General features: G+C 61.0%; 2 protein-coding genes across 2 annotated transcripts; one reads left to right on the top strand and one right to left on the bottom strand.

Moving 5' to 3' along the window:
* The first annotated feature begins 7,056 nt into the window (after positions 1-7,056).
* On the top strand, positions 7,057-10,363 carry NDUFB4 (NADH:ubiquinone oxidoreductase subunit B4). The gene is made up of 3 exons (XM_029081439.2): positions 7,057-7,279; positions 8,721-8,867; positions 10,243-10,363. Exons 1-3 carry the CDS (start codon positions 7,100-7,102, stop codon positions 10,303-10,305), a joined length of 390 nt encoding a protein of 129 aa, XP_028937272.1. The 5' UTR covers positions 7,057-7,099; the 3' UTR covers positions 10,306-10,363.
* Positions 10,364-11,318: 955 nt separating this feature from the next.
* HGD (homogentisate 1,2-dioxygenase) lies at positions 11,319-26,449 on the bottom strand. The gene is made up of 14 exons (XM_029081418.2): positions 26,151-26,449; positions 24,003-24,074; positions 22,759-22,847; positions 21,472-21,577; positions 20,147-20,206; positions 19,055-19,146; positions 18,358-18,392; positions 16,200-16,279; positions 15,194-15,293; positions 14,498-14,622; positions 13,446-13,550; positions 13,080-13,206; positions 12,776-12,957; positions 11,319-11,484 (listed from the first exon to the last, which is right to left on the bottom strand). The coding sequence occupies exons 1-14, from the start codon at positions 26,163-26,165 to the stop codon at positions 11,332-11,334; spliced, it is 1,341 nt and encodes a 446-aa protein (XP_028937251.1). The 5' UTR covers positions 26,166-26,449; the 3' UTR covers positions 11,319-11,331.
* Between the last annotated feature and the right edge of the window lie 967 nt (positions 26,450-27,416).

Below are 27,416 nucleotides of genomic sequence, written 5' to 3'. Positions count from 1 at the left end.
AGCGATTCCACCCCAGCTCGGTCCCACGGTCTTTCCGGCCCCAGGACTTGTGCATTTATTTATTTCTCTGAACATGTCTCCCCTCTTCTAGACTGTAGGCTCGTTGCGGGCAGGGCACGCATCTCTTTGTTGTTGTATGTTACTCAGTTTGGCGTGGTGGATAGAGGCCTGGGAGTCAGAAGGGCATGGGTTCTAATGCCGGCTCCGCCACTCGTCTGCTGTGTGACCTTGGGCAAGCCACCTAACTTCTCCGTGCCTCAGGGACCTCATCTGTAAAATGGGGAGGAAGACCGTGAGCTCCGTGTGAGACAGGGATTGTGTACAACCCGATGTACTTGTATCTGCCCCAGCGTTTAGTACAGTGCCTGGAACATAGTAAGCGTTTAACAAACACCATCATCATCATCATTATTACTCTTCCAAGCGCTTGGTCCGTGCTCCGCACACAGCACGACTGACTGACGTGGTCTCTAATGGGGGCCCCAGGAGGCTGGGAGAGCCCGTGGGCCGGTGGCTCCCGGACACTCAACCTCACGGTTAGGGATGGACCGTCCAGCATCTCTGGCTCTCTCCCGGTGGCCCGGCACAGACCATCCAACACCCCTCCCTGACTCTCCCCTCCCCATCCCCGTCTCTCCCCAAGTGACCCAATACAGGCCATCCGACCCCCTTGACTCTCTCCTTTCCACCCCTGACCGTCCCCCAGTGACCCAGCACGGACCATCCATCACCCCTGACTCTCCCTCTCCACCCGACTCCCCGGGTGACCCAGAACAGACCATCCCACACCTCTGACTCTCCCCTCTCCATCCCTGACTCTCTCCCTGTGACCCAGCACGGACCATCCCACACTCCTCACTCTCCCCTCTCCACCCCTGACTCTCCCCTAGTGACCCAGCATGGACCATCCAACACCCCTGACGCTCTTGGGGGGCAATTGGGGTGGGGGACTGGGCCCCTGCGGGGACGGGGTAAACATTAGCCGGGGGCTTCAGGGACCCTTGAGGTAAGGTGTGGGTTTCTGAGAGGACAAGGGACAGGGTCTATGGGACCAGAAGAGCTGGCTGTGAGCAGGAGGGGGGCCCGATTCCTGAGGCCCCTATCGTCCCTGGTCCATTTCCCCTCCCCTTAAGCTCCCCCCTCAACTCACAATTGCTCGGATCCAGGCTCAGGCAAATGGAACCTTGTCCCGGTCCCCAGCCTGGAGGGAAAACCTGCTTCGGGGGTGGAAAACCGGACTCCCATCATCGCTTCCGGGGCCTCTGCCCTTTTTGTGGTATTTGTTACGTGCTGGGGAGTAGTAGACACAAGTTAAGCAGGTTGGGCACGGTCCCTGTCCCACCCGGGGCTCGCACTCTTCAACCCCTTTTTCCAGATAAAGTAACTGAGGCACCGAGAGGTGATGTGACTTGCCCAAAGTCACACAGCAGACAAGTGGCTCGTCTCTTCCAAGAAGGCCTCCCTGACCGCGCCCTCCTCTCCTCCCGCCCCCTTCTGCGTCGCCGGGACTTGCTTCCTTCATTCATCCTCCCTCCCATTCCCACAGCAAAGGTATATATCTGTATACATCTGTTCATTCATTCACTCACTCATTCAATAGTATTTATTGAGCGCTTACTATGTGCAGAGCACTGGACTAAGCACTTGGAACGGACAGATCGGTAACAGAGACAGTCAGTTATTTGTTTATATTAATATCTACCTCCCCCTCTAGGCTGTGAGCTCACTGTAGGCGGGGAATGTGTCTGTTTGTTGCTCTGTTGTTCTCTCTCCAGTGCTTAGTGCTCTGCAGACAGTAAGCGCTTAATAAAAACGATTAAATGAATGAATGAACGATGTAGCGGAGCCGGGCTGAGAAGTCCGGTCTTTTTGACTCCCAGGCCCGAGCTCTATCCAGCAGGCCATCCTGCCTCTCTGCTGGGGAGATGGTGACGGTTCCATTCGTGCTTGGTAACAGTTTCCCAAGGCAAACCCTTTCTGGGGCGGGACACCCGCCTCTCCGCTGTTCGGGGACCTTCCCCGGGCGGGGAATGAAATCATCGCATCATCGGGCCTGGGTCCGGCGCGACCCCCCTTCGGGCCCGCTGGGACGCGGGGGGGCCGGCAAACACGCGGGGCGTCCACGACGACGATGGGCGGGCGGGCGGGCCGCACGGGTCCCGGTCGATGCCCCCGTGGCGTCGGCGCCGCTCGATCCCCTTCGGCCGGAATGTCGTCGGCGACGGCCCCGGCGGCCTCCGAAGACCCAGTCCCGGCCAGATGTCGGCTCTTCTCGGTGCTCTGACGGGGCGGGGGAGGCGTGGGTCCCCTCAGACCGTCCCCCGAGGGGGCTGCGGGAGGGTCCGGCCGGAGGAAAACCGTCAGAGTTCTCTCCCTGACTTTTGGAGGGGGAAATCAAATCCAAGAGGGTTTGCCAAAAGAAGAATTTTTGACCGCACCCGTCTGTCCGGTTAAGACCCCGGCAAGGTTGAGAGGTGGGCTCTAAATACCCCTCCCTCTGTCAGTCAGTCAATTGTACTTATTATTATTAATAGTGATAGTAATAATGATAATAATCACAATTCTGCACTTAGTATGTGCCAGGCACTGTATAAGCGCCGGGGTGGATACAAGCAGATCGGGTTGGACACAGTCCCCGTCCCACGTGGGGCTCAGAGTCTCAATCCCATTTTGCAGATGAGGTAACTGAGGTGCAGAGAAGTGACGTGACTTGCCCTACTGAGCACACACTGCGTGCAGAGCGCTGTGTGGGCACGTTCCCTGCCGACAAAGAGGGAAATTAAGATCAGGCCACGGATTTCACCCCCTGCTAACTCTCTGCCCCGTTCCTCGTGGCCGGAGAGCCAGGGATCTCTCGTCTTAGCCACCGGCCTGCTGCGTGACCTTGGACAACTCACTTACCCTCTCTGGGCTTTGGGGTCCTTATCGGTAAAATGAAAATGAAACCCGTTCTCCCTGCTTCAATCGACTTGTACGAAGCTCCTGGGAAATGCAGCAGTCGGTAGACACGTTCCCTGCCCACGGTGAGCTTACGGTCTAGTTTACCGTCTATTTCCGAGGTTACGAGTCCGATGCGGGGCAAGGATTGTATGTGATGATCTCATATCTACCCCAGAGTTTAGCACAGAGCTTGGTTGATTAATTTTGTCTGTCTCCCCTTCTAGATTACGAGCTTTTTGTGGGCAGGCGTCTTGTCTACCAACTCTTTTAATGATAATAATGTTGGTATTTGTTAAGCGCTTACTATGTGCAGAGCACTGTTCTAAGCGCTGGGGGAGATCCAGGGTCATCGGGTTGTTCCACGTGAGGCTCACAATCTTCATCCCCATTTGACAGATGAGGTCACCGAGGCACAGAGAAGTGAAGTGACTTGCTCACAGTCACCCAGCTGACAAGTGGCAGGGCCGGGATTCGAACCCATGACCAATACGGCTGTACTGTATTATACCCTCCCAAGCACTTAGTAGAGTGCTCTGCATACAGAAAGAATTAGTAGGAAGAGCTCGGGCCTGGGAGTTAGAAGACCTGGGTTCTAATCCCAGCTCCTCATGCGCCTGCTGGGTGATCTGGGGCAAGTGGCTTCACTTCTCTGTGCCTCAGTGACCTCGTCTGGAAAATGGGGACCCAGTCCCCGTACCGCACGTAGGTCCAAGGGAGTAGTGGCAAGAGCCCGGGCTTGGGAGTCAGAGAGGACGTGGGTTCTAATCCCGGCTCCGCCGCTTGTCTGCCGCGTGACCCTGGGCAAGTCACTTCACTTCTCAGTGCCTCCGTTCCCTCATCTGGGAAATGGGGATGAAGACTGTGAGTCCCATGTGGGGACAACCTGATTACCCCGTGTCTACCCCAGGGCTTAGTACAGCGGTTGGCACCTAGTAAGCGCTTAATAAATGCCATCATTACTGATATTATTAACCCCATTTCCCTGATGTTCTTGCACAAAAATTCCCAAAGTTTCAAGCACTTAGTCCAGGGCTCTATATGCAGTAAGCGCTCAATAAATACCATTTATTGATTTCTCCCACCCGCTGGACTTGCCAACATTTCTCATTACGAAACCATGATGTACCATGATACCAGAAGAGCAGAGGCCCGGGAGTCAGAGGACCTGAATTCTAATCCCGGCTCCGCCACTGTGTAACCTTGGGCGAGTCGCTTAACTTCTCTGTGCCTCAGTCACCTTACCTGTAAAAGTCGGATGAAATCCTCCTCCCTCCGACTTAGACTGTGAATCCTAGGGGGACTGTGTCCAACCTCATTATCTTGCAATTACCCCTGGCGCTTAGGACAGTCCCTCTAGGCTGTAAACTCACTGTGGACAGGGAATATGTCTACCCACCTTGTTCTACTGTACTCTCCCAGGCGCTCAGTACAGTACCGTGAAGCAGCGTGGCTCAGTGGAAAGAACCCGGGCTTGGGAGTCAGAGGTCATGGGTTCGAATCCCAGCTCCGCCACTTGCCAGCTGTGTGACTGTGGGCAATCATTTAACTTCTCTGTGCTTCAGTGACCTCATCTGTAAAATGGGGATTAAAACTGTGAGCCCCACGTGGGCCAAGCTGATCACCCTGTATCTCCCCCAGCGCTTAGAACAGTGCTCTGCACATACTAAGCGCCGAATACCAACATTATTATTATTATTATTACAGTAAAGCTCTGCACACAGGAAGCACTCAATAAATACGACGGACTGATTGACAACGCTTGACAAATAGCAAGCGCTTAACAAATACCGTAAAAAAAAGGTTGCCCTCCTGGGCTTCCATTCCATATCACTGCCGTCATCTCGCTTGGAGGCGATCCGAATATTTCATCACCCGATGTGCTCAGAAGAATACTCAATAGCCACAGCCCCAACGCAGCCGGAGGGTTTAACTGTTTGGAGCCCCCGACTCTCAGAGAAGTGTACACGGAAGACACCTTCGGACTCCGTGCCTTCGATCTTTGACTCCTCTGTTTCCCAGGAGGCTTCCCCGGTGGAGAGATCAAAGCATCAGTGGGGCAGGGAAGCAGCGGATGGAGCCCGAGCCTGGAATTGTCCATTCCGAGCCCTTAGTCCCGTGCTCTGCACATAGGAAGCGCTCAATAAACACTACTGAATGAATGGAAGTCGGACGAAAGCGGTGCCGGCTCTGCCACTTGTCTGCCGTGTGGCTGTGGGCAAGTTGCTTGGCTTCTCTGGGCCTCGTTTTCCTCGTCTGTAAAAAGGGGGTGAAGACTGCGAGCCCCATGGGGGACAGGGGCTGGGCCCAACCTGATTAGCTTCTAACGACCCCAGGGCATATAGTAAGTGCTTAGTAAATACCATTTATAAAAAAACGATGGGTCTTTGGAAATCTCACCTTCTCCAGGAGGACTCTTCCATCTTCATCTTCCTCCTCGCAGGCCGAGGCGCGGCGAGGCTGGCCGGGATTCTCAATGCAAGGGGAAATGGGAGACATTAGGGGTTACCCCCTTTCATCACTGCCTGGCTTTTCTCAGATTTTGGGTGCTTGGACCGTCCTCGACACTTAGTACGGTGCTCTGCACAGAGAAAGCACTCAAAAAATACCAGTTGATTGATTTTTCACTTCCTTCGGCCGGTTTTTCACCCTGGCCAAGGATGCGGGGGGGTGTCGATTTTTCATCCTGTGCCTAAGTGGATCATTTTTCTACAAAGACGTTCAGACCACATTTCCCCGCTCCTGAAAAACCTCCAGGGGTGAGAAACACCACGACGTAGTGGATAGAGCATGGGCCTGGGAGTCAGGGGCGCTTAACAAATACTATTATGATGATGATTATGTCTTAGAGGCGGGCGGACTATAAGCTCATATGGGCAGGGAATGTGTCTGTTTATTAATAATAATAATAATGTTGGTATTTGTTAAGCGCTTACTATGTGCCGGGCACTGTTCTAAGCGCTGGGGGAGATACAGGGTCATCAGGTTGTCCCACTTGAGGCTCACAGTCTTCATCCCCATTTTACAGAGGAGGTCACTGAGGCCCAGAGAAGTGAAGTGACTTGCCCAAAGTCACACAGCTGAAAGGTGGCAGAGGTGGATTTAGAACCCATGACCTCTGACTCCCAAGCCCGTGCTCTTTTCACTGAGCCACGCTGCTGTCCTCTCCCAGCGCTCAGTACAGCGGCCTGCACGGAGTAGGCGCTCAGTAAATACCACTGCCTGACCCCGCCAAGCGAAGGCGCTAAATCACCACTGGGGGCGCCACCACTAGGGGAACCAAATCGCGAGGCGCATGCGCGGCCGCCCGGCTCCTCCCGCGTGCCACCTCGGCGCCGGGGAGGGCCTGGCGCGCGTGCGCCGTAACTAGGGGCGGGCACGGCGCACGCGCGGTCCCCTCTTCTGAAAGGGCGGGGGGAGGCTTGGGCGGTGGCGAGCCCGGCGCACGCGCGGCCCCCGCTCCCCAGGGGAGGGCCTAGCGCGCGTGCGCAGTGAAGAGGGAGCCAGCGCGGCGCACGCACTGTCCCCTCTCCGCGAGGGTCCGGAGGAGGGTTTAGCGCGCGTGCGCAGTGAAGAGGGAGCCAGCGCGGCGCACGTGCCGTCCTATCTCCACGAGGGTCGGGGGGAAGGAGAGGGCCCAGGGCGCATGCGCAGTCCCCTCTTCTGAAAGGGCTGGGGGGAGGAGGCCGGGGCGGTGGCGAGCACGGCGCACGCGCGGTCCCCGCTCCCCGGAGAGGGCCTAGCGCGCGTGCGCAGCGAAGAGGGCGCCAGCGCGGCGCACGCACGCGAGGGGAGGGGGCGGGAGGGAGAGGGCCCAGCGCGCGTGCGCAATTCCCTCTTCTGAAAGGGCGGGGGGGGGAGGCCGGGGCGGTGGCGAGCACGGCGCACGCGCGGTCCTCGCTCCCCGCAGAGGGCCTAGCGCGCGTGCGCAGTAAAGAGGGCGCCAGCGCGGCGCACGCGCGCGAGTGTGTGTGAGGGGGCGGGGGGAGAGGGGAGAGGACCCAGCGCGCGTGCGCAGTCCCCTCTTCTGAAAGGGCGGGGGGAGGAGGCCGGGGCGGTGGCGAGCACGGCGCACGCGCGGGTGGGGGGGGAGGGGAGGGCCTAGCGCGCGTGCGCAGTGAGCGGGAGGGGGCCGGGCGGCGCGTGCGCAGTGGGCGCGGAGATGGCGGAGGCCCGGTACCGGCCGGCCCCGTTGGCCTCCCTGCCCGCCACCCTCGACCCGGCCGAGTACAACGTCAGCCCCGAGGATCGCCGCCTGCAGGCCCGCCGCCTGGCCATCCGGGCCCGCCTCAAGCGACAGTACCTGCTGCAGTACGACAACCCCCATCGCCGCGCCCTCATCGTGAGTCCGCGCATGCGCACAACACTCCCCCCCCCCCCCCCCCGAATAAACTCTAATCATCACACTCATAAGGGCGTTTGACAGATGAGGGAGCTGAGGCACAGAGAATTTAATAATAATCATGTTGGTGTTTGTCAAGCGCTTACTAGGTGCAGAGCACTGTTCTGAGCGCTGGGGAGGAGACAAGGTCATCAGGTTGAGGCTCCCGGGCTTCATCCCCATTTGACAGATGAGGGAACTGAGGCCCAGAGAAGTTAATAATAATGATGGTGGTGTTTGTCAAGCGCTTTCTAGGTGCAGAGCACTGTTCTGAGCGCTGGGGAGGAGACAAGGTCATCAGGTTGTCCCTCGTGAGGCTCCCGGGCTTCGTCCCCATTTGACAGATGAGGTCACTGAGGCCCAGAGAATAATAATAATGATGTTGGTATGTGCTAAGCGCTTACTAGGTGCCGAGCACTGTTCTAAACGCTGGGGGAGATACAGGGTCATCAGGTTGTCCCACGTGGGGCTCACACACTTTTAATCCCCATTGTACAGATGAGGGAACTGAGGCCCAGAGAAGTTAATAATAATAATGGTGGTGTTTGTCAAGCGCTTACTAGGTGCAGAGCACTGTTCTGAGCGCTGGGGAGGAGACAAGGTCATCAGGTTGTCCCTCGTGAGGCTCCCGGGCCTCGTCCCCATTTGACAGATGAGGTCACTGAGGCCCAGATAATAATAGTAATAATGATGTTATGTGCTAAGCGCTTACTAGGTGCAGAGCACTGTTCTGAGCACTGGGGAGGATACAAGGTCATCAGGTTGTCCCACTTGAGGCCCACGGGCTTCATCCCCATTTGACAGATGAGGGAACTGAGGCCCAGAGAAGTTAATAATAATAATCATGTTGGCGTTTGTCCAGCTCTTACTATGTGCAGAGCACTGTTCTGAGCACCGGGGGAGGTACAAAGTCATCGGGTTGCAACAATAATAGTAATGTTATGTTGGTGTTTGTTGAGCGCTTCCTATGTGCAGAGCACTGTTCTGAGCACCGGGGGAGATACAAGGTCATCAGGTTGTCCCACGTGGGGCTCACAGTCTTAATCCCCGTTTTACAGATGAGGGAACTGAGGCCCAGAGAAGTGAAGTGACTCGCCCAGAGTCACCCAGCTGGCACGTGGCAGAGCCGGGATTGGAACCCATGACCTCTGACTCCCAAGCCGGGGCTCTTTCCACTGAGCCGCGCTGCTTCTCTGATCTGATTCGTTGTATCCCCCTCCAGCGCTTAGGGCAGTGCTCGGCACATAGTAAGCGCTTTACAGATATCATCATCATTATCATCGTCGGCCCCGGCGCGTCGATCAGCGTCGGGCACGTAGTAAGTACCGCGGTTACTTAAGAAGTACCGTAGTTACCGAGGAGCGGGCAGCGGGGTTGACGGATGTCGTCGGGTGCGTTGCAGGATGACCCCGCGCTCTACCGCTGGACCTACGCCCGCTCCACCAATGTCTATCCCAATTTCAAGCCCACCCCCAAGACCTCCCTGCTGGGGGCCATAGCGGGCATCGGCCCCCTCTTCTTCTGGTATTACATCTTTAAAACCGACAGGGTAAGTCGGGGGGCCGGGGGGGCCGGGGCACAGGCGTCAATAAGAATAATAATAATAGTAATGTTGGTATTTGTTAAGCGCTTACTACGTGCAGAGCACTGTTTAATGAGATGTACATCACCCTGATTCTATCTAGTTGCCATTGCCTCTACGAGACGTTCTTCCCCTCGACCCTATTTATTGCCCTCGTTCTCGTCTGCCCGTCTCCCCCGATTAGACAGACCGTGAGTCCGTCGAAGGGCAGGGACCGTCTCTATCTGTTGCCGACTTGTCCGTTCCAAGCGCTCAGTCCAGTGCTCTGCAGATAGTAAGCGCCCAATAAATACTGTTGAGTGAATGAGTGAATGTTCTAAGCGCTGGGGTAGATCGATCCATTAGTCGAGGGTTCCTTGGTGCAGGGAACGGAATTCGTTTTTGACCCGGGGTTGCTCTTGCAGCATCTTTTAAGAGCATACTGGGTGCCAGGCACCGTATCTGGCATCTCCCCCAGCGCTTAGCACGGTGCTTGGCCCGTGGTCATCCCCCGATTAGACCGTGAGCCCGTCGTCGGGCAGGGGCGGTCTCCATCTGTTGCCCAATTGTCCGTTCCAAGCGCTTAGTCCAGGGCTCTGCCCGTTGGAAGCGCCCGATAGGTACTACCGAAGGAAAGAGTGAAGCTCCTTAAATAATCCCGGTAATAGCAGGGTTTCGCGGAAAGAGCACGGGCTTGGGAGTCGGAGGTCGTGGGTTCTAATCCCACTTTGCAGCTGGGTGACTTTGGACCTCATCCGTAAAATGGGGGTGAAGCCGGCGAGCCCCTCGGGGGACAACCTGATGACCCGGTATCCGCCCCAGCGCTTAGAACGGCGCTCGGCCCCTAGTAAGCCGAGAACGTGTCCGTCGTATCGTCCGAGCGCTCGGTACAGTTCCCTGCCCGCAGTAAGCACTCAAATACGATTGATCTGTGGCAGCTTGGCTTAGAGGAAAGAGCCCGGAGCTGGTTTCTGATCTCACTTGTGACTTTAGGCAAGTCACCTGCCCTCTCTGGGGGTGGAAGCACGTCTCTCTGCTTCCCTTTCCTCTTCTGTAAAACGGAGGTGAAATTCTTGTTCTCCCTCCCCCTTAGGTCGTGTGTTCCGTGTGGGGCAGGGCCCGGGGGTCCCCAGATTATCTCGTAGCCACCCCAGCTTTTAGTACAGGGGTTGGCACGTAGTAAGCGCTTACCAAATACCTCAGTCGGAATGTATAGAGTTACTGAGAGGTGGAGCCAGCCTGATCAAACCACTGCCTCTTTTGGGTAGTTTTCCCCCCCTCAGGGGTCTCGACTGGATGGGAGCCTGCACGTCTGCACCCTCCGAAACCCTCTTGATTTCTCTCTCCTTTTCGGTTGGGGCAGGATAAAAAGGAGAAGCTGATCCAGGAAGGCAAGTTGAAGCGCCCGCTGAGCCTCCTTTCCTGAAACGGCGCACGGACGGACGGCGGGGCTTCTGGAGAAATAAATGTGATTTTCCTCTTTAGCGAGCGTTGGGTGATGGTGTCGACGCTCTCTCTCTGCCAGCTCGTGCTGGCTGCTTCCCCTTCCCCCCCCCCCCCCGCCAGGGCATCGGTCGGCCGGCGTCACCTCTAGCCCGGCGAGGGATGGACTTGGCTGGCGTGGGCCGGCGCGGTCACCCCCCGGGCCGGGAAGCTGGTCGGGGCCGGTCCGGTCGTGGTCGGCCCAGCCCGAGGCCGCCCCCGGCCCTTGCCCAAGTCTCCTGTGGCCCAGCGGGGCCCGTGGCTGAAGGGCGGGTCGTCCCGCCCTCCCGAGCCCATCCCAGGGGTCCAGCGCGTCCCCTCCGTGCCTCGGTTGGGTGAGCGGATGCCCTGGCTGGGGCGGGAGGGGCATTCTCGCCGCCTGCGGGTCTGCCAGGCCCCGGCTCGGCTCAGAGCCGGGCCGTTTCACTCTTCCGTGCCCCCCGAACCTCTCTCCTGGTTCTTCCTGTCTCTGTCGCCGTCTTTCCCGCTGCCCCGGCCCACGCGAACGGCCCCGCCCCCCGCCGGCCCCGGGGCGGGTCGGATGCCCGGCTGGGACGAACCGCCCCCCTCCCCTGCCCCCCGCCCCCGCGTCTGGCGTCCGGGCCGCCCCGGCTCGCGGCGGCGACGCCCAGCGGCGGGAGGTGTCAGAGCTGCGCGGGGCAGACGCGGACCCACCCCCCGCCACCACGCGCGTGCCCACCCGGGCTGCCGCTCACAGCTTTGAGCCAGTCGTGTCACCACCCCGTACATCGCCCCTCCGCCCGCCCGGCCCCCGCTTGCGGCCGGTCCTGGTCGATGGCATTTATTGAGCGCTCACCGTGCGCGGAGCACCGCACCGAGCGCTTGGGAGGGGACGGCAGAACGGGGCCGGTGGACACGTTCCCTGCCCAAAGCGAGCTCACAGTCTAGACCCCAGTTAGCGTTGAGCGGCTTTTCTAGGCTTCGGTACGTGCTTCACCAAATTCCGGGGCTACTTGCGAGGGGCGGCGGCGTCCCTGGCGTCGGGCGTGAAGTGGCTGCGTAGCGACTCCCAGCACTTGCTGTAGCTCGCGTCCAGGCCGCTGCCGGCCGTGAGGCCCCACCGGGTGACCGCCATGTTGAGGGACGACTCGAACATGAAGGCCTGGTAGGCGGGGGGGGGGGGGGGGGGGCGGGCGGAACAGCACGAGGCGACGGTCAGGGCGGACCCCCGACCCTCCCCCGGTCGCCCGCCCACCTCCGCTTCCAACAGAGACGCCTCGCCGTCGGCTTTAAAACCCTCAATCCTCTCGCCCCCTCCTATCGCGTCTCGTCGCTCTCCTGCTCCAACCCGGCCCGCACGCTTCTCCGGTGCCAACCTTCTCGCTGTCCCCCCCGTCTTGTGCCTCGCCGCCGACCCCTCACCGCGTCCCGGAGCCCCCTCCCTCGTCGTATCCAACGGACGATGGCTCTCCCCACCCCTTCAGAGCCTTATCGAAGGCCCATCTCCTCCGAGAGGCCTTCCCCGACTCGGCCCCCTTTTCAGCGCTAGAACGGCGCTCTGCACGGAGTAAGGCGCTTAACAGATACCAACTTTATCATTATTCATCTCCTCCCACACCCGCATCGCCTCCGTACTTGGCTGTGTATCCCCTAAGTTCTTGATAAACCCTCAGCCCTACGGCTCCTATGTACGTATCTGTAATTTCTTCTGATTCTTGCCTCCCCTTTTAGACTATAAGGTCCTCGTGGTCAGGGAACCTGTCTACCAACTCTGTAGCGTGGTACTCTCCCTGGAATAATAATAATATAATAATAATAATAATAGTATTTAAGCGCTTACCGGCTTACTAAGTGCCAGGCACCGTACTAAGCGCTAGGGCGGACTCGAGCGAATCGGGTCGGACCGAGTCCCTTTCCCACCTCACGGTCTCGGTCCCCGTTGGACGGCCGAGGTAACCGAGGCACAGAGAGATGAAGCGACCCGCCCAAGGTGACACAGCAGACGTGGGATTGGAACCCACGGCCTTCCGATTCCCAGGCGTGGGCTCTACCCGCCGTGCCGCGCTCGGCCCGCGGTGAGCGCTCAGTAAATGTTATCGGATCGAGGGAGGCTCCGCCGGACAGACCGAAGCCGGCTTCGATGTTGCACGGAGGGGATGCCGGCTAGTTAGGAGTCAGTCGGGGGTATTTATCGAGCGCTTGCCGTGCGCGGAGCGCCGTGCTGAGTACCGGGGAGAGGACAGGAGGAGAACAGACGGGCATTCCCTGCCCACGAGGACCGTACGAAGGCGGCGCGGGTGCCATCTCCGACCGGTGGGCGTCGGCCCCGCCGCTCCCGCGGCCCGCCTGGGCCGGGCAGGGCCGGCCGGCGGAGCGCATCCCCTGAGCCGGCGGGGTCCCCCGACCCCCGGACGTGGCCCGCCCCCCGGCCCGGAGGCGGGGGGGGTCCTCACCATGGTTCCGTCGGCCACCCTCTCGGGCTCCAGCCTGGCCTCGGTGGCCCGGTCGAAGCAGTCGGAGTCGGGCCCGTGCGGGGTCATGGCGCTGTGCAGGCTGCAGCCTCCGGGCAGGAACCCTTCCTCCTTGGCCTCGTAGCTCCCGTGGATGAGGCCCATGAACTCGCTCATGCAGTTCCCTGCGAGGGAGAGGGGAAGGAGGACCGGCCGGGGGGGCCTCCCGGCCGGGCCCCTCCCGCTCCCGCCCCTCCCTAGGGTGGCGGGTTCCCCGCCGGGTCAGGGCACGGAGGGAGGCGCTCACTGTGGTAGTAAGGAGGCCGGAACGTGTGGTCGGCGACCCCCCAGCGGGGCGGGAAGATGACGAAGTCGGCGACGGCCACGCCGGGCCGGAGGGACTTGGCGGTCAGCACCGTGAAGATGGAGGGGTCCTGGGCCGGAGGGGACGGCTCAGAACGGCGCCCTCCCCCCCGGCGAGCGCCCCGTAAATACGACCGGCCGAGCGGCCGAAGGCCTCGCCGCCCTCGGCGACGGGGGGGGGCGGGTGGAGGAGGAGGAGGGGAAGGGGAGGAGCGTCTCCCCGGGGCAGAGACGGTCGACCGGGCGGAGACGTCCGCCGGGCGCGGCCGACCGGGGCCTCCCCGCCGTCCCCTCGCCCCCGGGCGCTCACCGCGTGGTCGAAGGCCACGCTGTTGATGACCATGAAGAGGTCCAGGTCGTACTTGTAGGGCGTGTAGTTCCCGTGCCAGGCCACCACGTTGAAGGGGGAGGACGCCTGGAGCCGGGAGAAAGGAAGCGAGGCCGGCCGGGCGGAGGAGTCGGCCCCCGCCCCGGCCCCTCTCCGCCACGGCCTTTCCCGGCCCCGGACGGGGCGGCCTGTCGGGACGTCGGCCGGGTGTCCGGGCGCGGGCGGCGGGGCGGCGATCCTCTCACCCGTCGACGGAGCCGGCAGCCCCACCCCTCCGTCCGTCCTCACCCTCTTCTATCTACCCCTGCGCGGGGCACGCGGCTGCCGGGGCCGATCCGATTATCTTGCAGCCGTCCCGGCGCTCAGGACGGTGCCCGGCACACGGTGAGCGCCCCGCGGAAACCACGGTCGTCGTTCCGTTGATCTTGACGACATCCACGCCGGACTACTTGTCCCGCCCTGCCGCCCGTCTCCCCCCGTTTCGACCGGGAGCCCGTCGGTGGGCGGCGGCGGGCTCTATCTGTTGCCCGGTCGTCCATTCCCAGCGCTCAGTCCAGTGCCCTGCACACAGCAAGCGCCCAATAAATACTACCGGATGAATGAACGAATAAGCGCCGAACGCTAGGGAAGCGGCAGGGCCTAGTCAGAGGGACCGAGGGTCAGGAGGACCCGGGTTCTAACGCCGGCTCTGTCGCTCCTCTGCCGAGTGACCTTGGGTCGCTTCTCTGGGCCTCAGTTTCCTCATCCGTGAAACGGGGACGAAGACCGTGAGCCCCACGTGGAGCGGGGACCGGCTCCGGCCCGACGAGCTTAATTCTACCGAGAGCTCAGCAGAGTGCCTCGCACGAAGGAAGCGCTTAACAGACGCCATTTAGAAACTACCGTCAGACGCCACGTGAAGTGCACTGAACGAACATTAAAAACCATAATACCGTTTAAAAAAAATAAATAACCGCGCTTATCGTGGCTTCGGGTCGAGCCCTCCCCCCCCCCCGGCTCGCTTCCCCACCGGGGCACCCGACCGAGTCACGGACCTGCTTGGCGGCGAACAGCCGGCCCTGGTATTTGTTGAGCACGGTGTAGCCGCCGGGCGCTTGGCGATCTTCGTACCAGGCCACGGGCACCAGGAAATCCCGGGGGTTGGCCAGCCCGTTAGCACCTGGAGGGAGAAGGAGAAGCGGCCCGTGGCCGGATCGTCCAGCCCGAGCGCCCGGTCCAGTTGGCGAGCGCTCAGTAAACGCTACCGAGTGAACGAACGAATCACGGACGGAGCCCGGGGCCGGGCAGTCGGGAGGCGGTGGCTTCTGATCCCGGCTTCTCCGCCGCGTGACCCTGGGCGAGTCGCTTCGCCTCTCCGGGCCTCGTTGACCTCATCGGCGAAATCGGGATGGAGGCTCCGAGCCCCGGGTAGCAAATCCGATATGCCCGTGACCGCCCCGCGGCGCTTAGTACGGTGCCCGGCCCGTAGGAAGCGCTCGACGAATCCCGCGGCCGTGAGTCTCTGCGTCTGCTCAGGTCGACCGAGGGGAAGCACGCTCGTTCGGGGAGGGGGACCGATCCCGTGGCTAAAGGACGTTCGGGAGGCTCCTCCCGAGGCCGGGAGCGGGGGTCTCTTCGTTCCTCCGGGGAGAAACCGAGGCAGCGAGGGGCCGACCGCCTTGGGGTTCTGAGTCGATCCATGGTGTTTCTTTAGGGGCCGGCCCGCAGGAGGAGCGGCGGGAAATCTTTACCGATGGGTCCCAGGTCGGGCAACTCGAAGTGGACCCCGTAGACCTCCAGGATGTAGCCCCTGGTCTCCTGGAAGACGTCCACTCTGAAGCGCATGCCTCTCTGGAAAGGAAAGGCCAACAGGGCCGTCTCTCTCCCCGCCGACGCCGGCCTCCCTCCGGCCTGGAACTCCCTCCCCTCTCCCATCCGACAGACCACCCCCTCTCCCCACCTTCGGAGCCCCCCTAAAACCTCAGCCCCCCCCCCCCCGACTAACCCCTCATTTCCCCTCTTCCCTCTGCCTCCTGCGTCATCTCGGCGCTTGGCTCTGAATAATAATAATAATAACGTTGGTATCTGTTAAGCGCTCACTAGGTGCGGAGCACCGTTCTAAGCGCTGGGGGAGACGCAGGGGGATCGGGTCGTCCCACGTGGGCTCCCGGTCTTCATCCCCATTTTACAGATGAGGGGACCGAGGCCCAGAGAAGTGAAGTGACTCGCCCGCGGTCACCCAGCGGACAGGTGGCAGAGCCGGGATTCGAACTCGTGACCTCTCACTCCCAGGCCCGGGCTCTTTCCACTGAGCCAAGCTGCTTCTCAACCCTTCTGAACCCTCCAGTCACTCCGCCCTCAGGCGTGGCTCAGTGGAAAGAGGCCGGGCCTGGGAGTCAGAGGTCACGGGTTCGAATGCCCGCTCCGCCACCTGTCGGCTGGGTGACCTCGGGCGGGTCGCTTCACTTCTCTGGGCCTCAGCGACCCCGTCGGTAAGATGGGAATGAAGCCGGCCAGCCCCACGGGGGACCAGCTGATGACCCCGTATCCCCCCCAGCGCTTAGGACGGCGCCCGGCGCGTCGTAAGCGCTTAACGCATACCGACATTATTAATAGGGCTTCGAAGGGGGGGAAGAGAGCCGGTTTGGAGGAGGTGGGGAGGGAGGGCGTTCCAGGTGAGAGGTAGGACGTGGGCCGGGGGTCGACGGCGGGACGGGCGAGAGCGAGGCCCGGCGAGGAGGTGAGCGGCCCACTTACCTGAATCACGCAGATTTCTTTGGGCTCCACCAGCATCTTCCCAAACTCGGTGTAAATAAGCAGCTTCCCCTGCTGCGGCACTAGAGAGGAAAGGGCGGGAGAGAAGCCCGTGGGCCGGGGGAGAAGCCGCCCCCGGGTGACGGTCACCGGGGGCTCGACCTCCCCCGGAGAACCCCCGGAACGGCCTCCCTGAGCCCGATTTGCACGAGAAGCAGCCCGGCTCAGTGGCAAGAGCCCGGGCCGGGGAGTCGCAGGTCGTGGGTTCTGATCCCGGCTCCGCCGCTCGTCAGCCGGGTGACTTCGGGCCGGTCACTTCGCTTCTCTGGGCCTCAGTTCCCTCATCCGTAAACTGGGGATGAAAACCGGGAGCCCCACGTGGGACCGCCCGATCGCCTCGTATCCCTCCCGGCGCTGAGAACAGTGCTTTGCCCATAGTAAGCGCTGAACGGATACCATCGTCAATATTCAATAGTATTTATCGAGCGCTTACTGTGGGCAGAGCACTGGACTAAGCGCTTGGAATGGACGGATCGGTAACGGATAGAGACGGTCCCTGCCCTTCGACGGGCTAATTGTTATATGCGTCCACATCTTTTGAGAAGCAGCGTGGCCGAGTGGGAAGAGCCCGGGCTGGGGAGTCAGAGGTGGTGGGTTCTAATCCCGCCTCCGCCCCTTGCCAGCCGGGTGACTTGGGGCAACCTCTCCGGGCCTCAGTGACCTCATCTGGAAAACGGGGATTGAGACCGTCAGCCCCCGGGGGGGACCGCCTGATTCCCTTGTATCCCCCCCCCCCAGCGATTAGAACAGTGCTTGGCGCATAGTAAGCGCTTAACAAATGCCATCATCCTCATTAGTATTAGCACAGTGCTCTGCACACAGTAAGAGCGCCATAAAATACGACTGAATGCAGGAACTAGCGCCACCTGGTGGAGCGGGGTCACCGGCTGTGTGACCTCGGGCAAGTCACTTCACTTCTCTGGGCCTCAGTTCCCTCATGTGTCAAATGGGGATGAAGACCGGGAGGAGCCCCCCGTGGGACCACCTGATCACCTTGTATCCCCCCCAGCGCTTAGAACAGTGCTTGGCGCACAGTATGTGCTCAAGAAGCGGCGTGGCCCAGTGGAAAGAGCCCGGGCTTGGGAGTCAGAGGTCATGGGTTCAAATCCCGAATCTGCCGCTTGTCAGCCGTGCGACTGTGGGCGAGTCACTTCACTTCTCTGGGCCCCAGTGACCTCCTCTGTAAAATGGGGATTAACTGGGAGCCTCCCGTGGGACGACCCGATGACCCCGTATCTCCCCCGGCGCTTAGAACGGTGCTCTGCACATAGCAAGGGCTTAACAAATACCGTCGTCGTCATTATTACTGCTGAGACCCCGTAGCAGCCCCACCCGTGAGCGACCGGCTACCAGGGCAGAGTATGAGATTCGTTCATTCATTCGATCGCGTTCACTGAGCGCTTACTGGGTGCAGAGCGCTGTACTAAGCGCTTGGAAAGTACAATTCAGCAATAAAGAGAGACGCAACGGGCTCGCAGCCTGGAGGTGGACAATAACTAGGATTGTGCTGCCTGGCCAATAGACCGGAAGCGGGCAGAGAGCCCGGCCCTGTGAGTCAGAAGTCCAGAGTTCTAATCCCGGCTCTGCCACTCTGTGACCTTGGGCAAGTCTGTTCACTTCTCTAGGCCTCGGTCACCTCACCTGGAAAACGGGGATGAAGACCGTGAGCCCCTTGTGGGACGGGGACCGTGTCCAACCCCATCTATCCCGACGCCTAGAACGGCGTCCGGCGCCTAGGAAGCGCTCGTCATCATCATTAATTCTGCTATACCGTCCTCTCCGAAGCGCTCAGTACAGTGCTCTGCGCACGGTAAGTGCCCGATGAGTACGATCGACTGATTGATCAACATGCCCCTCTCCTGGACACCCTGGGAAAGCTTCAGGGAGCTGAGTGGGGAGATTCGTTCAATCATTCCTTCACCCGTATTTATTGAGCGCTTACTCTGTGCAGAGCACTGGACTAAGCCCCCTCCGGTTGAGCTGCGGAGCGGGCGAGTGGAAGGAGGGAGAAGGAGAGCTGTCGGGGAGCTTTGGGGAAAGCGATAAACCGTGGCCGGTGACCGAGGAAAGGGGAAATCATTTCCCAGGAAGAAAAACTCACCGATCAGGAAATCCCCGTCTGAATTGTAGAAGCATCTGCCAACGAAAAGAGACGGTCACTCCTGAGAGGTTGGGAGTCCCCACGTTACCCCTTGTGCGGGGGAGGCGTCACCCGATCTTCTCTGTGCCTCAGTTTCCCCACCCGTAAAACGGGGACTGGATCCCACTCCCTCCTACCTAGACCGTGGGTCCCGGGCGGGGCGGGGACCGCGTCCAAATCGATAACTTTGTATCCACCCCAGCACCGAAGGAAAGAGCCGGGATCGGGAGTCGGGGGTGGTGGGTTCTGATCCCGGCTCCGCCACGCGTCTGCTGCGTGACTCGGGGCAAGTCACTTCACTTCTCCGGGCCTCAGTGACCTCCTCCGTAAAATGGGGATCGAGACTACGAGCTCCACGTGGGGCAACCTCCTCACCTGCTATCTACCCCAGTGCTTAGAACAGTGCTTGGCACGTAGTAAGGGCCTAACAAATGCCGTTATTTTTATCATCATGACGATCGGTCCCGGGTCCATCCAGCCCGGCTTCGCCTCCAGCGGAGAAGCCGGGACGTCCGGAGGACCCGGGGCCCGGCCCGCCATCTTGGACGCAAAGTCCGGCCCGACCCGGCGACCCCGGCATCCCCCCCAGTGCTGAGAACGGTGCTCTGCGCATAGTAGGCGCTTAACAGATGCCAACGTTATTATTATCATTACTTACTTGTCCTCCATGGAGGAGTTGCAGGTGAAGATGTGGATTGCAATCCCGGAGTTGGACCTGATGTCGCCGGCTCCACACAAGGTGTGCAGCCCCTGAGGAGAAGCACCCACCGGGCCTTAATCGGACCAGCCCCCCATCCCGCCCCCTCCTCGACCGCCTGGGGGGGAAGGGTCCGACCCGGGGCCGGGGGTCCCGGGGAGCGGCCACCCCGGGGGTGGAAGCCGTCCCGCGGCCCGGACCCAAATTCGATCGATTCTATCCCGGCTCAGAGGCCCGTCCGTCCTCTACGGCTCTGCGTTGGGTGCCGACCGGGCCGAGCGCCGTTCGTCGGGCTCCGTGTCGAGCGCTGGACTGAGCGCCGTTCGACGGGCCCCGATTGTGCCGCCGCGGGCTCCGGGGGCAGGTACCGGGGCAACCACCCCGACCGGCCCCCGATCCACCGAGGCGGGGGTGCTACCGATCCCGGTGGTCTGCTTTTACCCTAAATCCCCCGGACGTGGTCTAGTGGAACGAACACGGGCCTGGGAGTCGGAGGACCCCGGTTCAAGTCCCGGGCCTGCCGAGGGACCTCGGGCAAGTCACTCTACTCCTCCGGCCTCGGTTTCCTCATCTCTCTAACGGGAATAACGATTCCTGCCTCCCCCCCCCCCCCCACCCCGCCCAGGAACACCGTGGGGACAGACTGAGATCACGAAGGCGGCGGGGCCGTGGAAAAGCGTGTGTGCTGGGCTAACTGAAGGAGCTCTTCTCCTCCGCCGTACTGGACTCTCCTAAGCTCTCGGCCCAATGCTGAGCGCACGGCGAGCGTCGGTAATCACCACCGACGATGACGATTACGCTCACCAGTCCCGCCTCCGGATTCTTCACAATTCCGGTCAACAGCTCAGACTGTGAACCCCAGACGGGCTCATCCTGCCCATCGTCGTGGGGAGGGATCAGGGAGGGTTCGTGCCGGAGGCCCCAACCTGGCCCTGCCTCCCCCCTCTTACCTTGGGCAGGGAGTGGGTCTCTCTATTAGACTCCCCCTAAGAGTTCAGTACGGTGTACCGCGCAGAGGACGCGCTCAATAAATACGACCCGCTGGGCACTCACGGCCACGAAATCCACCTTCTTCTGAGAGGCCTTGGGGATCTCGATCGGCTTCCATCTGAGCTGAAAGGAAATAAGGCGGAGGGTGCGATCTCCCGCTCCCCCCAGATGCTCCCTTCCCAACCCCGCTAGGCAAGGCGCCGACAGAGAAGCGGCGCGGCTCAGTGGAAAGAGCCCGGGCTTGGGAGTCAGAGGTCGCGGGTTCTGATCCCGGCTCTGCCACCTGTCAGCTGTGTGACTTTGGGCGAGTCACTTCACTTCTCGGTGCCTCAGTTGCCTCATCTGTAAAATGGGGATGAAGACCGTGAGCCCCACGTGGGACGACCTGATTCCCTCGTATCCCCCCAGCGCTTAGAACAGTGCGCGGCACATAGTAAGCGCTTAAGGAACACCAACGTCGTCGTTACCCGGGGGGGGGGCCGAACTTCTGCTGGCCCTGCCGGGCCCTGGTCGCTCTGCTCTTCTCCCCGGAGAGGGACAGGGAAGGAGGGAGGTGAGAGAACACCCCCATCCCCCTGGAAACGGGTCCCTCAACCGTCCCCTCGTTCCCCCGTCCCCCTCGCAACCCCGGGCTGCAAGCCGGACAGGTCCTCCCGCCTTCCAGTACGTTCAGTTTTACTTGAGCTCCGCCTCCGAGGACTCTGCTAATTGCCCTTCTGCAACTTGAGAGTGCAGAGTGGCGTGAAAGATTGTGAGCTCCAGGTGGAGCGTGGCCTGGTGGCCAGGGCAGGGGTTTGGGAGTCAGAGGACGTGGGTTCTGATCCCGGCTCCGCCATTTGTCCGCTGAGGGACCTCGGCCAAGTCACGTCACTTCTCCGGGCCCCGGTCACTTCGTCTGCAAAATGGGGATTAAGACTGGGAGCCCCACGTGGGACGGGGCTGATCACCTCGGATCTACCCCGGCACTCAGAGCACGGCTTGGCACACAAGTGAGCGCTTAGCCCGTATCGTTATTATTATTATGGACTGCGTCCAATCCGATTAGCTTGTCTCTACCGCGGTGCTTACCGTAGTGCCCGGCACGTAGTAAGTGCTTAATAGATACCGTGAAAAAAACCACAGCAAGAATACAAAACCGCTGAGGGGCCCAAACAGAGCCAGGGAGAGGACCGGGCTTAGCCCAGGGGTCCTCGTGACCCTCCTTAGGACCTGAGAGGTGGCTAGGAGACGAAGGTAGAGGTCAGCGGGGTGACCCGAGGCCGCTACGGCCAACTCCACCCCGAGACGGACTCCCAAGAGCGAAGGACGGCAAGGCCGCAGCCTATCCCGGGGGTCTCCACTTGCCCGGCTCCGGGGCCGGGGGGCTGGGAGGAGGGCAGGCCGGGTACCTGGTTGGGGTCCGGGCCGACCTCATCCCAGCGGTGCGTCAGGTGGCCCTGGTCGGCGGGCTCGAAGGGCTCGTGGCAGACGGAAGGGAGGATCCTGTAGAACCAGCTGGGGGGCAGAGAGGGGCCGGAGGTCAGAGGTCGAGCCGCCGGCCGGCACCCGGAGGATGAATGGTCGGCCTTCCCTCCGGCGTCGGGCCCGGACCCCGTCCCCGACGGCGGCGGCCGGGTGCTGGGCGGCACCGGCTGCCGGTCATCCTCCTGGACGCCGCCTTCATCGTTAGGCGTGGACCGACCCGCTCCCCTGACTCTCCCCTCCCCATCAGGAGCCCTGTACGTGCTCTCCGACACCCCCGCCTCTTCCCCCGCGACCCAGCGTGGACCACCCAACGGAGGAGCAGCAAGGCCTAGGGGCAAGAGAGCACGGGCTGGGGGGGCGGAGGGCGTGGGTTCCGATCCCGGCTCTGCCGCTTGTCTGCCGGGTGACCTTGGGCGAGTCGCTTCACTTCTCAGTTTCCTCGTCTGTAAAATGGGGGTGAAGACCGTGAGCCCTACGTGGGACAGTCTAATGACCTACCCCAGCGCTTAGAACAGTGCTTAGCACACAGTAAGCGCTTAAGAAATACCATCATTATTATTATTATTACCCCTGACTCTCCTTTCCTCATCTCTCACGCTACCCACCGCCCCCGGGAGCCCAGCCTGGACCATCCAATACCCCTGACTCTTCCCCCAGTGACCCCACCAGACCCCTCAGCCCCGCAACTCTTCCTTCTTCACTCCTTGCTCTCCCTCTCAGCAGAGAGATCCCTGATCTGCGACTTTACCCAACCTCTCGCGAACCTACCGGTATTTTCAGCCCGCGCACCTTTCTGCGGGAACAAATTCCAGGCAATAAACAAGTGGGAGGAGAAGGACTTCGACTCCGGCCGTTTGGAACCCTCCGGCTCCAGGGGAGGCCTCTGACCCGGGTGGGGTGGGATCCAGGGACTGGCGATTCCGTGCTCCCCCTGCTCCCCCCGTCCTGGCTCCGCCACCTCCCCCCTCGCCCGCTCTGGGGGCGGTCCCTCCCGCCCCCCCGGGCGGCTCCATGCCCTGACCATCCAAGGAAAACCTGCCCGCCCGGTCGTCGAAAGCGACCGATCGTGCCGCGCCCTCCCAACGTGACCCATCCCCGGCTGCCAAACCTTCTTGCTTCGGCCTGCCCCGGGAGGGGAGGAGAGTGGGGAGGAGGGATGGCGGGCAGCGGGAGGGTCCGGGGACGGAGGCCGGGCGACGGGGGACTCCTACCTTCTCTTGTTGGAGCCCCGGGGGCAAGTGAACGCCGACCCCGACAGCTGTTCGGCGTACAGGCCGTAGGGACACACCTGAGGGTTATTCTGCCAGAGGGAAGACGAGTGAAGGAGCAGACGTGACGGGGAGAGGCCGACTCCAAATCAAACAACCGGTGGTATTTCCTGAGGGCCTGGCGCCGTACTAAACACCTGGGGGAGTTCCAGGGCAGCAGGACCGACGTTCCCCGCCCACAGGGAGCTCTCACTCTAACCCCGAATGGGCCGCCGTCTCTCGGCAGGAGTTTCCAGAGGGGCCCTGGGGTCCGGTCCGGACCCTGAGACGCAGAGGCCGGTGGCCCCGCCTGGATCCCGGCCTCCCGGGCCCTCCCGGAAGCCGTGAGGAACAGCCTCCGCGGGGTGAGGAGAGCCCACTACCCATGGCTCGAGACAGGGCCCCGGGGCGGATCGGGCTACTGCTCCTCTCGGTCAGCCAGTCAGTGGTATTTATCGTGCGCTTGCCGGGTGCAGGGCACTCTATTAAGCGTTGGGAGAGGACGTTAGAACACTGCAACGGATACATTCCCTGCCCGCGGCGAGCTTACGGTCGAGAGGGGGAGACAGACATGAAGAGAAATACATAAAAAGGCAGGTGTGGACATAAGTGGTGTGGGAGGCGGGGGATGAATAAAGGGAGGAAGTCGAGGTGACGCGGAAGGGAGTGGGAGAAAAGGAAAAGAGGGCTTGGTCAGGGAAGGCCCCGGACTGCCACTAGAAGACCCTTTCACCCCCAGCCTGGCCCGACTCCAGCCCCCCAGAGCCCCCGGCCTCTTCCGTGAGGGGGCAGAGATCTCGGGGTGGTGGGAGGGCCCGGCGGGTCGTCTGTCGGGCCAGGATGGTCATTCTGATGGCCATCTCGGGTCCCCTCTTGGGGACGTTCAAACCTCCCTGGATGTGGTCCTCCTCGATCTGCTTCCCCGTCGCCCCTAACGTCTACGGTACCCGACTTGGGCGGCGCCTGGCTTGCCAACGTGGGCACAGGAGGGGCGGGCTGGGGCACAGGAGGGGCGGGCTGGGGCACGGAGGTGCCGCCATCCATTCATTCAGTTATATCTACTGAGTCCTTACTGTGTGCAGAGCGCTGAACGAAGGACTTGGGAGAGCGCAAGGATACGACAATACCGTACTATTGCGTTATCCCGGGGGGGAGCGACCCCCACGTCCCGGAGAGCCGGCAAACCCGCCGTTCGGGGCTTCCCGTACCTGACCCTCCGGCAGAGCTCCGGGACAGCGGGGATCCTCGGACGCGAACTCGTTCCCGAACCCCGACATGTACTGTAAAACGAGGCAAACGCAGCGTCTGTGAGTCCTCTTGTGGAAGCTGCCGTGGACTGGGAGGGTCGGGGGGGGTGGGGGAGCTGGAGGGGATGGGGAGAAGGAATTGATTCAGCGCTTGCTCCGGGTCGAGCACTGTGCCAAACGCTAGGGCGGATCGAAGAGATTCAGAGCGGACACAGTCCCTAGTCCCCTTCAGAGCCCCCGAAGAGGGAGGGACGCGGGGAACTTCTTCCCATTTTACAGAGGAGGACGCCGAGGCCCAGAGGGGTTCAGCGACTTGCCCAGGGTCACCCGGCAAGACGGGGCAGAGCTAGAAATAATAATAATAACGTTGAGCGCTTACTACGTACAGAGCACTGTTCTAAGCGCCGGGGGAGATACAGGGTCATCGGGTCGTCCCACGCGAGGCTCCCGGTCTTCATCCCCATTTGACAGATGAGGTCACTGAGGCCCAGGGAAGTGAAGTGACTCGCCCACAGTCACACGGCTGACGAGGGGCAGAGCCGGGATTCGAACCCATGACCTCTGACTCCCAAGCCCGGCCTCTTTCCACTGAGCCCCGCTGCTTCTCTAGTTCTGCTTCTGTCCCCATATGAGACAGGGACTGTGACCGACCTGATTGACTTGTATCTATCCCAGTGCTCAGAACAGTGCTTGGCATAGGGAAAGCGCTTAAATATAATAACGATAAGGATAGTAATAATAAGCTGCGGGGATTAGTGGAAAGAGGCCGGGCTTGGGAGTCAAAGGTCACGGGTTCGAATCCCGGCTCGGCCACCTGTCAGCTGGGTGACCCTGGGCGGGTCACTTCACTTCTCTGTGCCTCGGTGACCTCATCTGGAAAAATGGGGATTAAAAACCGTGAGCCCCACGCGGGACAATCTGATGACCCTGTATCGACCCCAGCGCTTAGAACGGCGCTCAGCACCTAGTAAGCGCTTAACAAATACCTCAAAAAAATAATAATGATTGATCGCCTCCTGGGAGTAGAGCGCTGAACTAAGTGCTTGGGTGAGTGCGACAGTGCTAGTAATAATAATAATTATGGTTTCTGCTAAGGATGTGCCGGGCACCGTACTAAGCGCTGGGGTGGAAACAAGCAAATCGGGTTGGACCAAGTCCCCGTCCCAGGCGGGGCTCACAGGTCACCGGGGCACAGAGGAGTGAAGCAGCCTGCCTAAGGTCACACAGCAGACGAGTGGCGGAGGCAGAATTAGAACCCGTGACCCAGGGCCACTAAGCCCTGCCGCTTCTCTAGGCCGATCTGATTGGCTTGGCTCTGCTACACCCTCATCCCTGCCCGGAAGGGGAGAGAGGTGGGCAGGACCCACTGAGGAATTTCTAGATCAGCAACATCTGACTGGTGGGCTCAGTGGAAAGAGCCCGGGCTTGGGAGTCAGAGGTCATGGGTTCTAATCCCGGCTGGCCGGCTGTGTGACTTTGGGCAAGACACTTCACCTCTCTGGGCCTCAGTTCCCTCATCTGGAAAATGGGGATTAAAACCGTGAGCCCCACGTGGGACGACCTGATCACCTCGCATCCCCCCCAGCGCTTAGGACGGTGCTTGGCACGTAGTAAGCGCTTAACAAATGCCATCATCATCGATAGAACGGTGTTAGTAGACCTCTTCCCTGACCACAGTGAGCTGCCAGTCTAGAGGATGGACTGGTACCTCCGCGTTTAGTACAGTGTCAGGTGCATAGTAAGCGCTTAACGAATGCCATTTTTAAAAAAATGGATGAACCGGAAAGCACGCGAACACACACGCGTGCACCCATCGCCCCTGCCCCCCCGGGGTACGAATCCCTCAAGGGCCAGGGACTCGGTTTAACCCCCCCCGCCCGCCGCCCGAAATGTTTCCCAGCGTTCAGTCCAGTGTCTACTGCACAGAGCCGGCACTCAATCCTATCGCCACCACTTACTACTTTCGACTTCCTCCTCCTCCTCCTCCTCCTCCTCCTCTCCCCCGTTTCCCCAGCCTCAGGCTCGCCCACCTGTCCGGCCAGGGAGGGGGTGGGGCGCGGACCCCGGCTCCCCAATCCCGCTCCCCCGTATCCTCAAGTCACCCCGTACCTTCAGTCCGGCCATTCCGCTTCTGCCTCAGGCGGTGACCCCTTCTCCAATTCTCTCCTTCCCCAAGGACCAAGCGTCGGCGTCGCGGCGAGGGTCGGGCTCCACGCGAGCTGCTTCTGGCCGTTCCCTGCCGCGGGGGTGCCTCTCCTCTCTCCTTCTCACGTCCTCGTAGGTCACGGCCTCGCTGCCTAGAGGAATTTCAAAACCGCCCGTCCGGCGGGTGAGAAAGTCCACCTCTCGGATCGCCAGTTGTTTACGTAGCGTTGTCTTTTTTGGATTAGATTCAGATCCCTCTCCCTGCCCTCTGAATAAGGTCCAGGGGCCTGTGGACAGAAGATAACCCATCCCGTTTTCCTTCTGATGTGAGCCGTTGACCCGAGAAGAGAGAAAAACAGAGCTAGAGCGGCTCTTCGGTAGGACGGCGGGAGGGAGTGGCGGGGGGGGGGGGGGGGGCGGCGAGGAGAGGAGGCCGGCAAGGCCGTTTTGGGGGTTTCGAGGATTTACGTGGAGGAAAAGCCAGTCGGAGTCCCGACGCTGCAGCGGGACGGGTTGCCCGGGGCGGATTTTGTATGGAAAAACCGGATCCTCGGTGAACCGACACATTCCAGAACCTGGGGGAGCAGGCCCGGGGAACGACAGATGAAGAAAAGCTCCGGGCACAAAGAAGAGGCCCCAGGCCTCTTAATAATGTTGGTATTTGTTAAGCGCTTACTCTGGGCAGAGCACTGTTCTGAGCGCTGGGGTAGACACAGGTGAGTCAGGTTGTCCCACGTGGGGCTCACGGTCTTAATCCCCATTTGACAGACGAGGTAACCGAGGCCCAGAGAAGTGAAGTGACCCGCCCACGGTCACACAACTGACAAGTGGCAGAGCCGGCATTCGAACCCATGACCTCTGACTCCCAAGCCCGGGCTCTTGCCACTGAGCCACGCTGCTTCTCCACCCCCGCCACCGTCCTTTCCCGGATCCGAGTCCCGCTCTCCGGAGCCGGCACGACCTCCCTCACCTGACTCTGGCTCAGACAGCCCACGGAGGCATGGCGTGGCGGGTAGAGCCTGGGAGTCAGAAGGTCACGGGCTCTAATCCCGCCTCCGCCATTCGTCTGCCGCGTGACCTTGGGCAATTCACTTCTCCGGGCCTCAGTGACCTCATCTGTAAAATGAGGATGGAGCCTGGGAGCCCCACGGGGGACAGGGACTGTGTCCAATCTGACGGCTTGTATCCGCCCCGGCGCTTAGTACGGCGCCTGGCACAGAGTATGCGCTT

This window comes from Ornithorhynchus anatinus, chromosome 16 (assembly GCF_004115215.2).
Source record: "Ornithorhynchus anatinus isolate Pmale09 chromosome 16, mOrnAna1.pri.v4, whole genome shotgun sequence".
NCBI lineage: Eukaryota > Metazoa > Chordata > Mammalia > Monotremata > Ornithorhynchidae > Ornithorhynchus > Ornithorhynchus anatinus.
This window is presented reverse-complemented; position numbering and strand designations above follow the sequence as displayed.

Excerpts from the sequence above, each read along its gene's own strand:
- NDUFB4 (XM_029081439.2), top strand. The coding sequence starts at position 7,100 with ATGGCGGAGGCCCGGTACCGGCCGGCCCCGTTGGCCTCCCTGCCCGCC. Across the intron at positions 7,280-8,720 it reads CCCATCGCCGCGCCCTCATC|GATGACCCCGCGCTCTACCG; the intron begins GTGAGTCCGCGC and ends GGTGCGTTGCAG. Across the intron at positions 8,868-10,242 it reads ACATCTTTAAAACCGACAGG|GATAAAAAGGAGAAGCTGAT; the intron begins GTAAGTCGGGGG and ends CGGTTGGGGCAG.
- HGD (XM_029081418.2), bottom strand. Across the intron at positions 18,393-19,054 it reads AACTCCTCCATGGAGGACAA|ATGCTTCTACAATTCAGACG; the intron begins GTAAGTAATGAT and ends TTTCGTTGGCAG. Across the intron at positions 12,958-13,079 it reads CCGGCCTCCTTACTACCACA|GGAACTGCATGAGCGAGTTC; the intron begins GTGAGCGCCTCC and ends TCTCCCTCGCAG.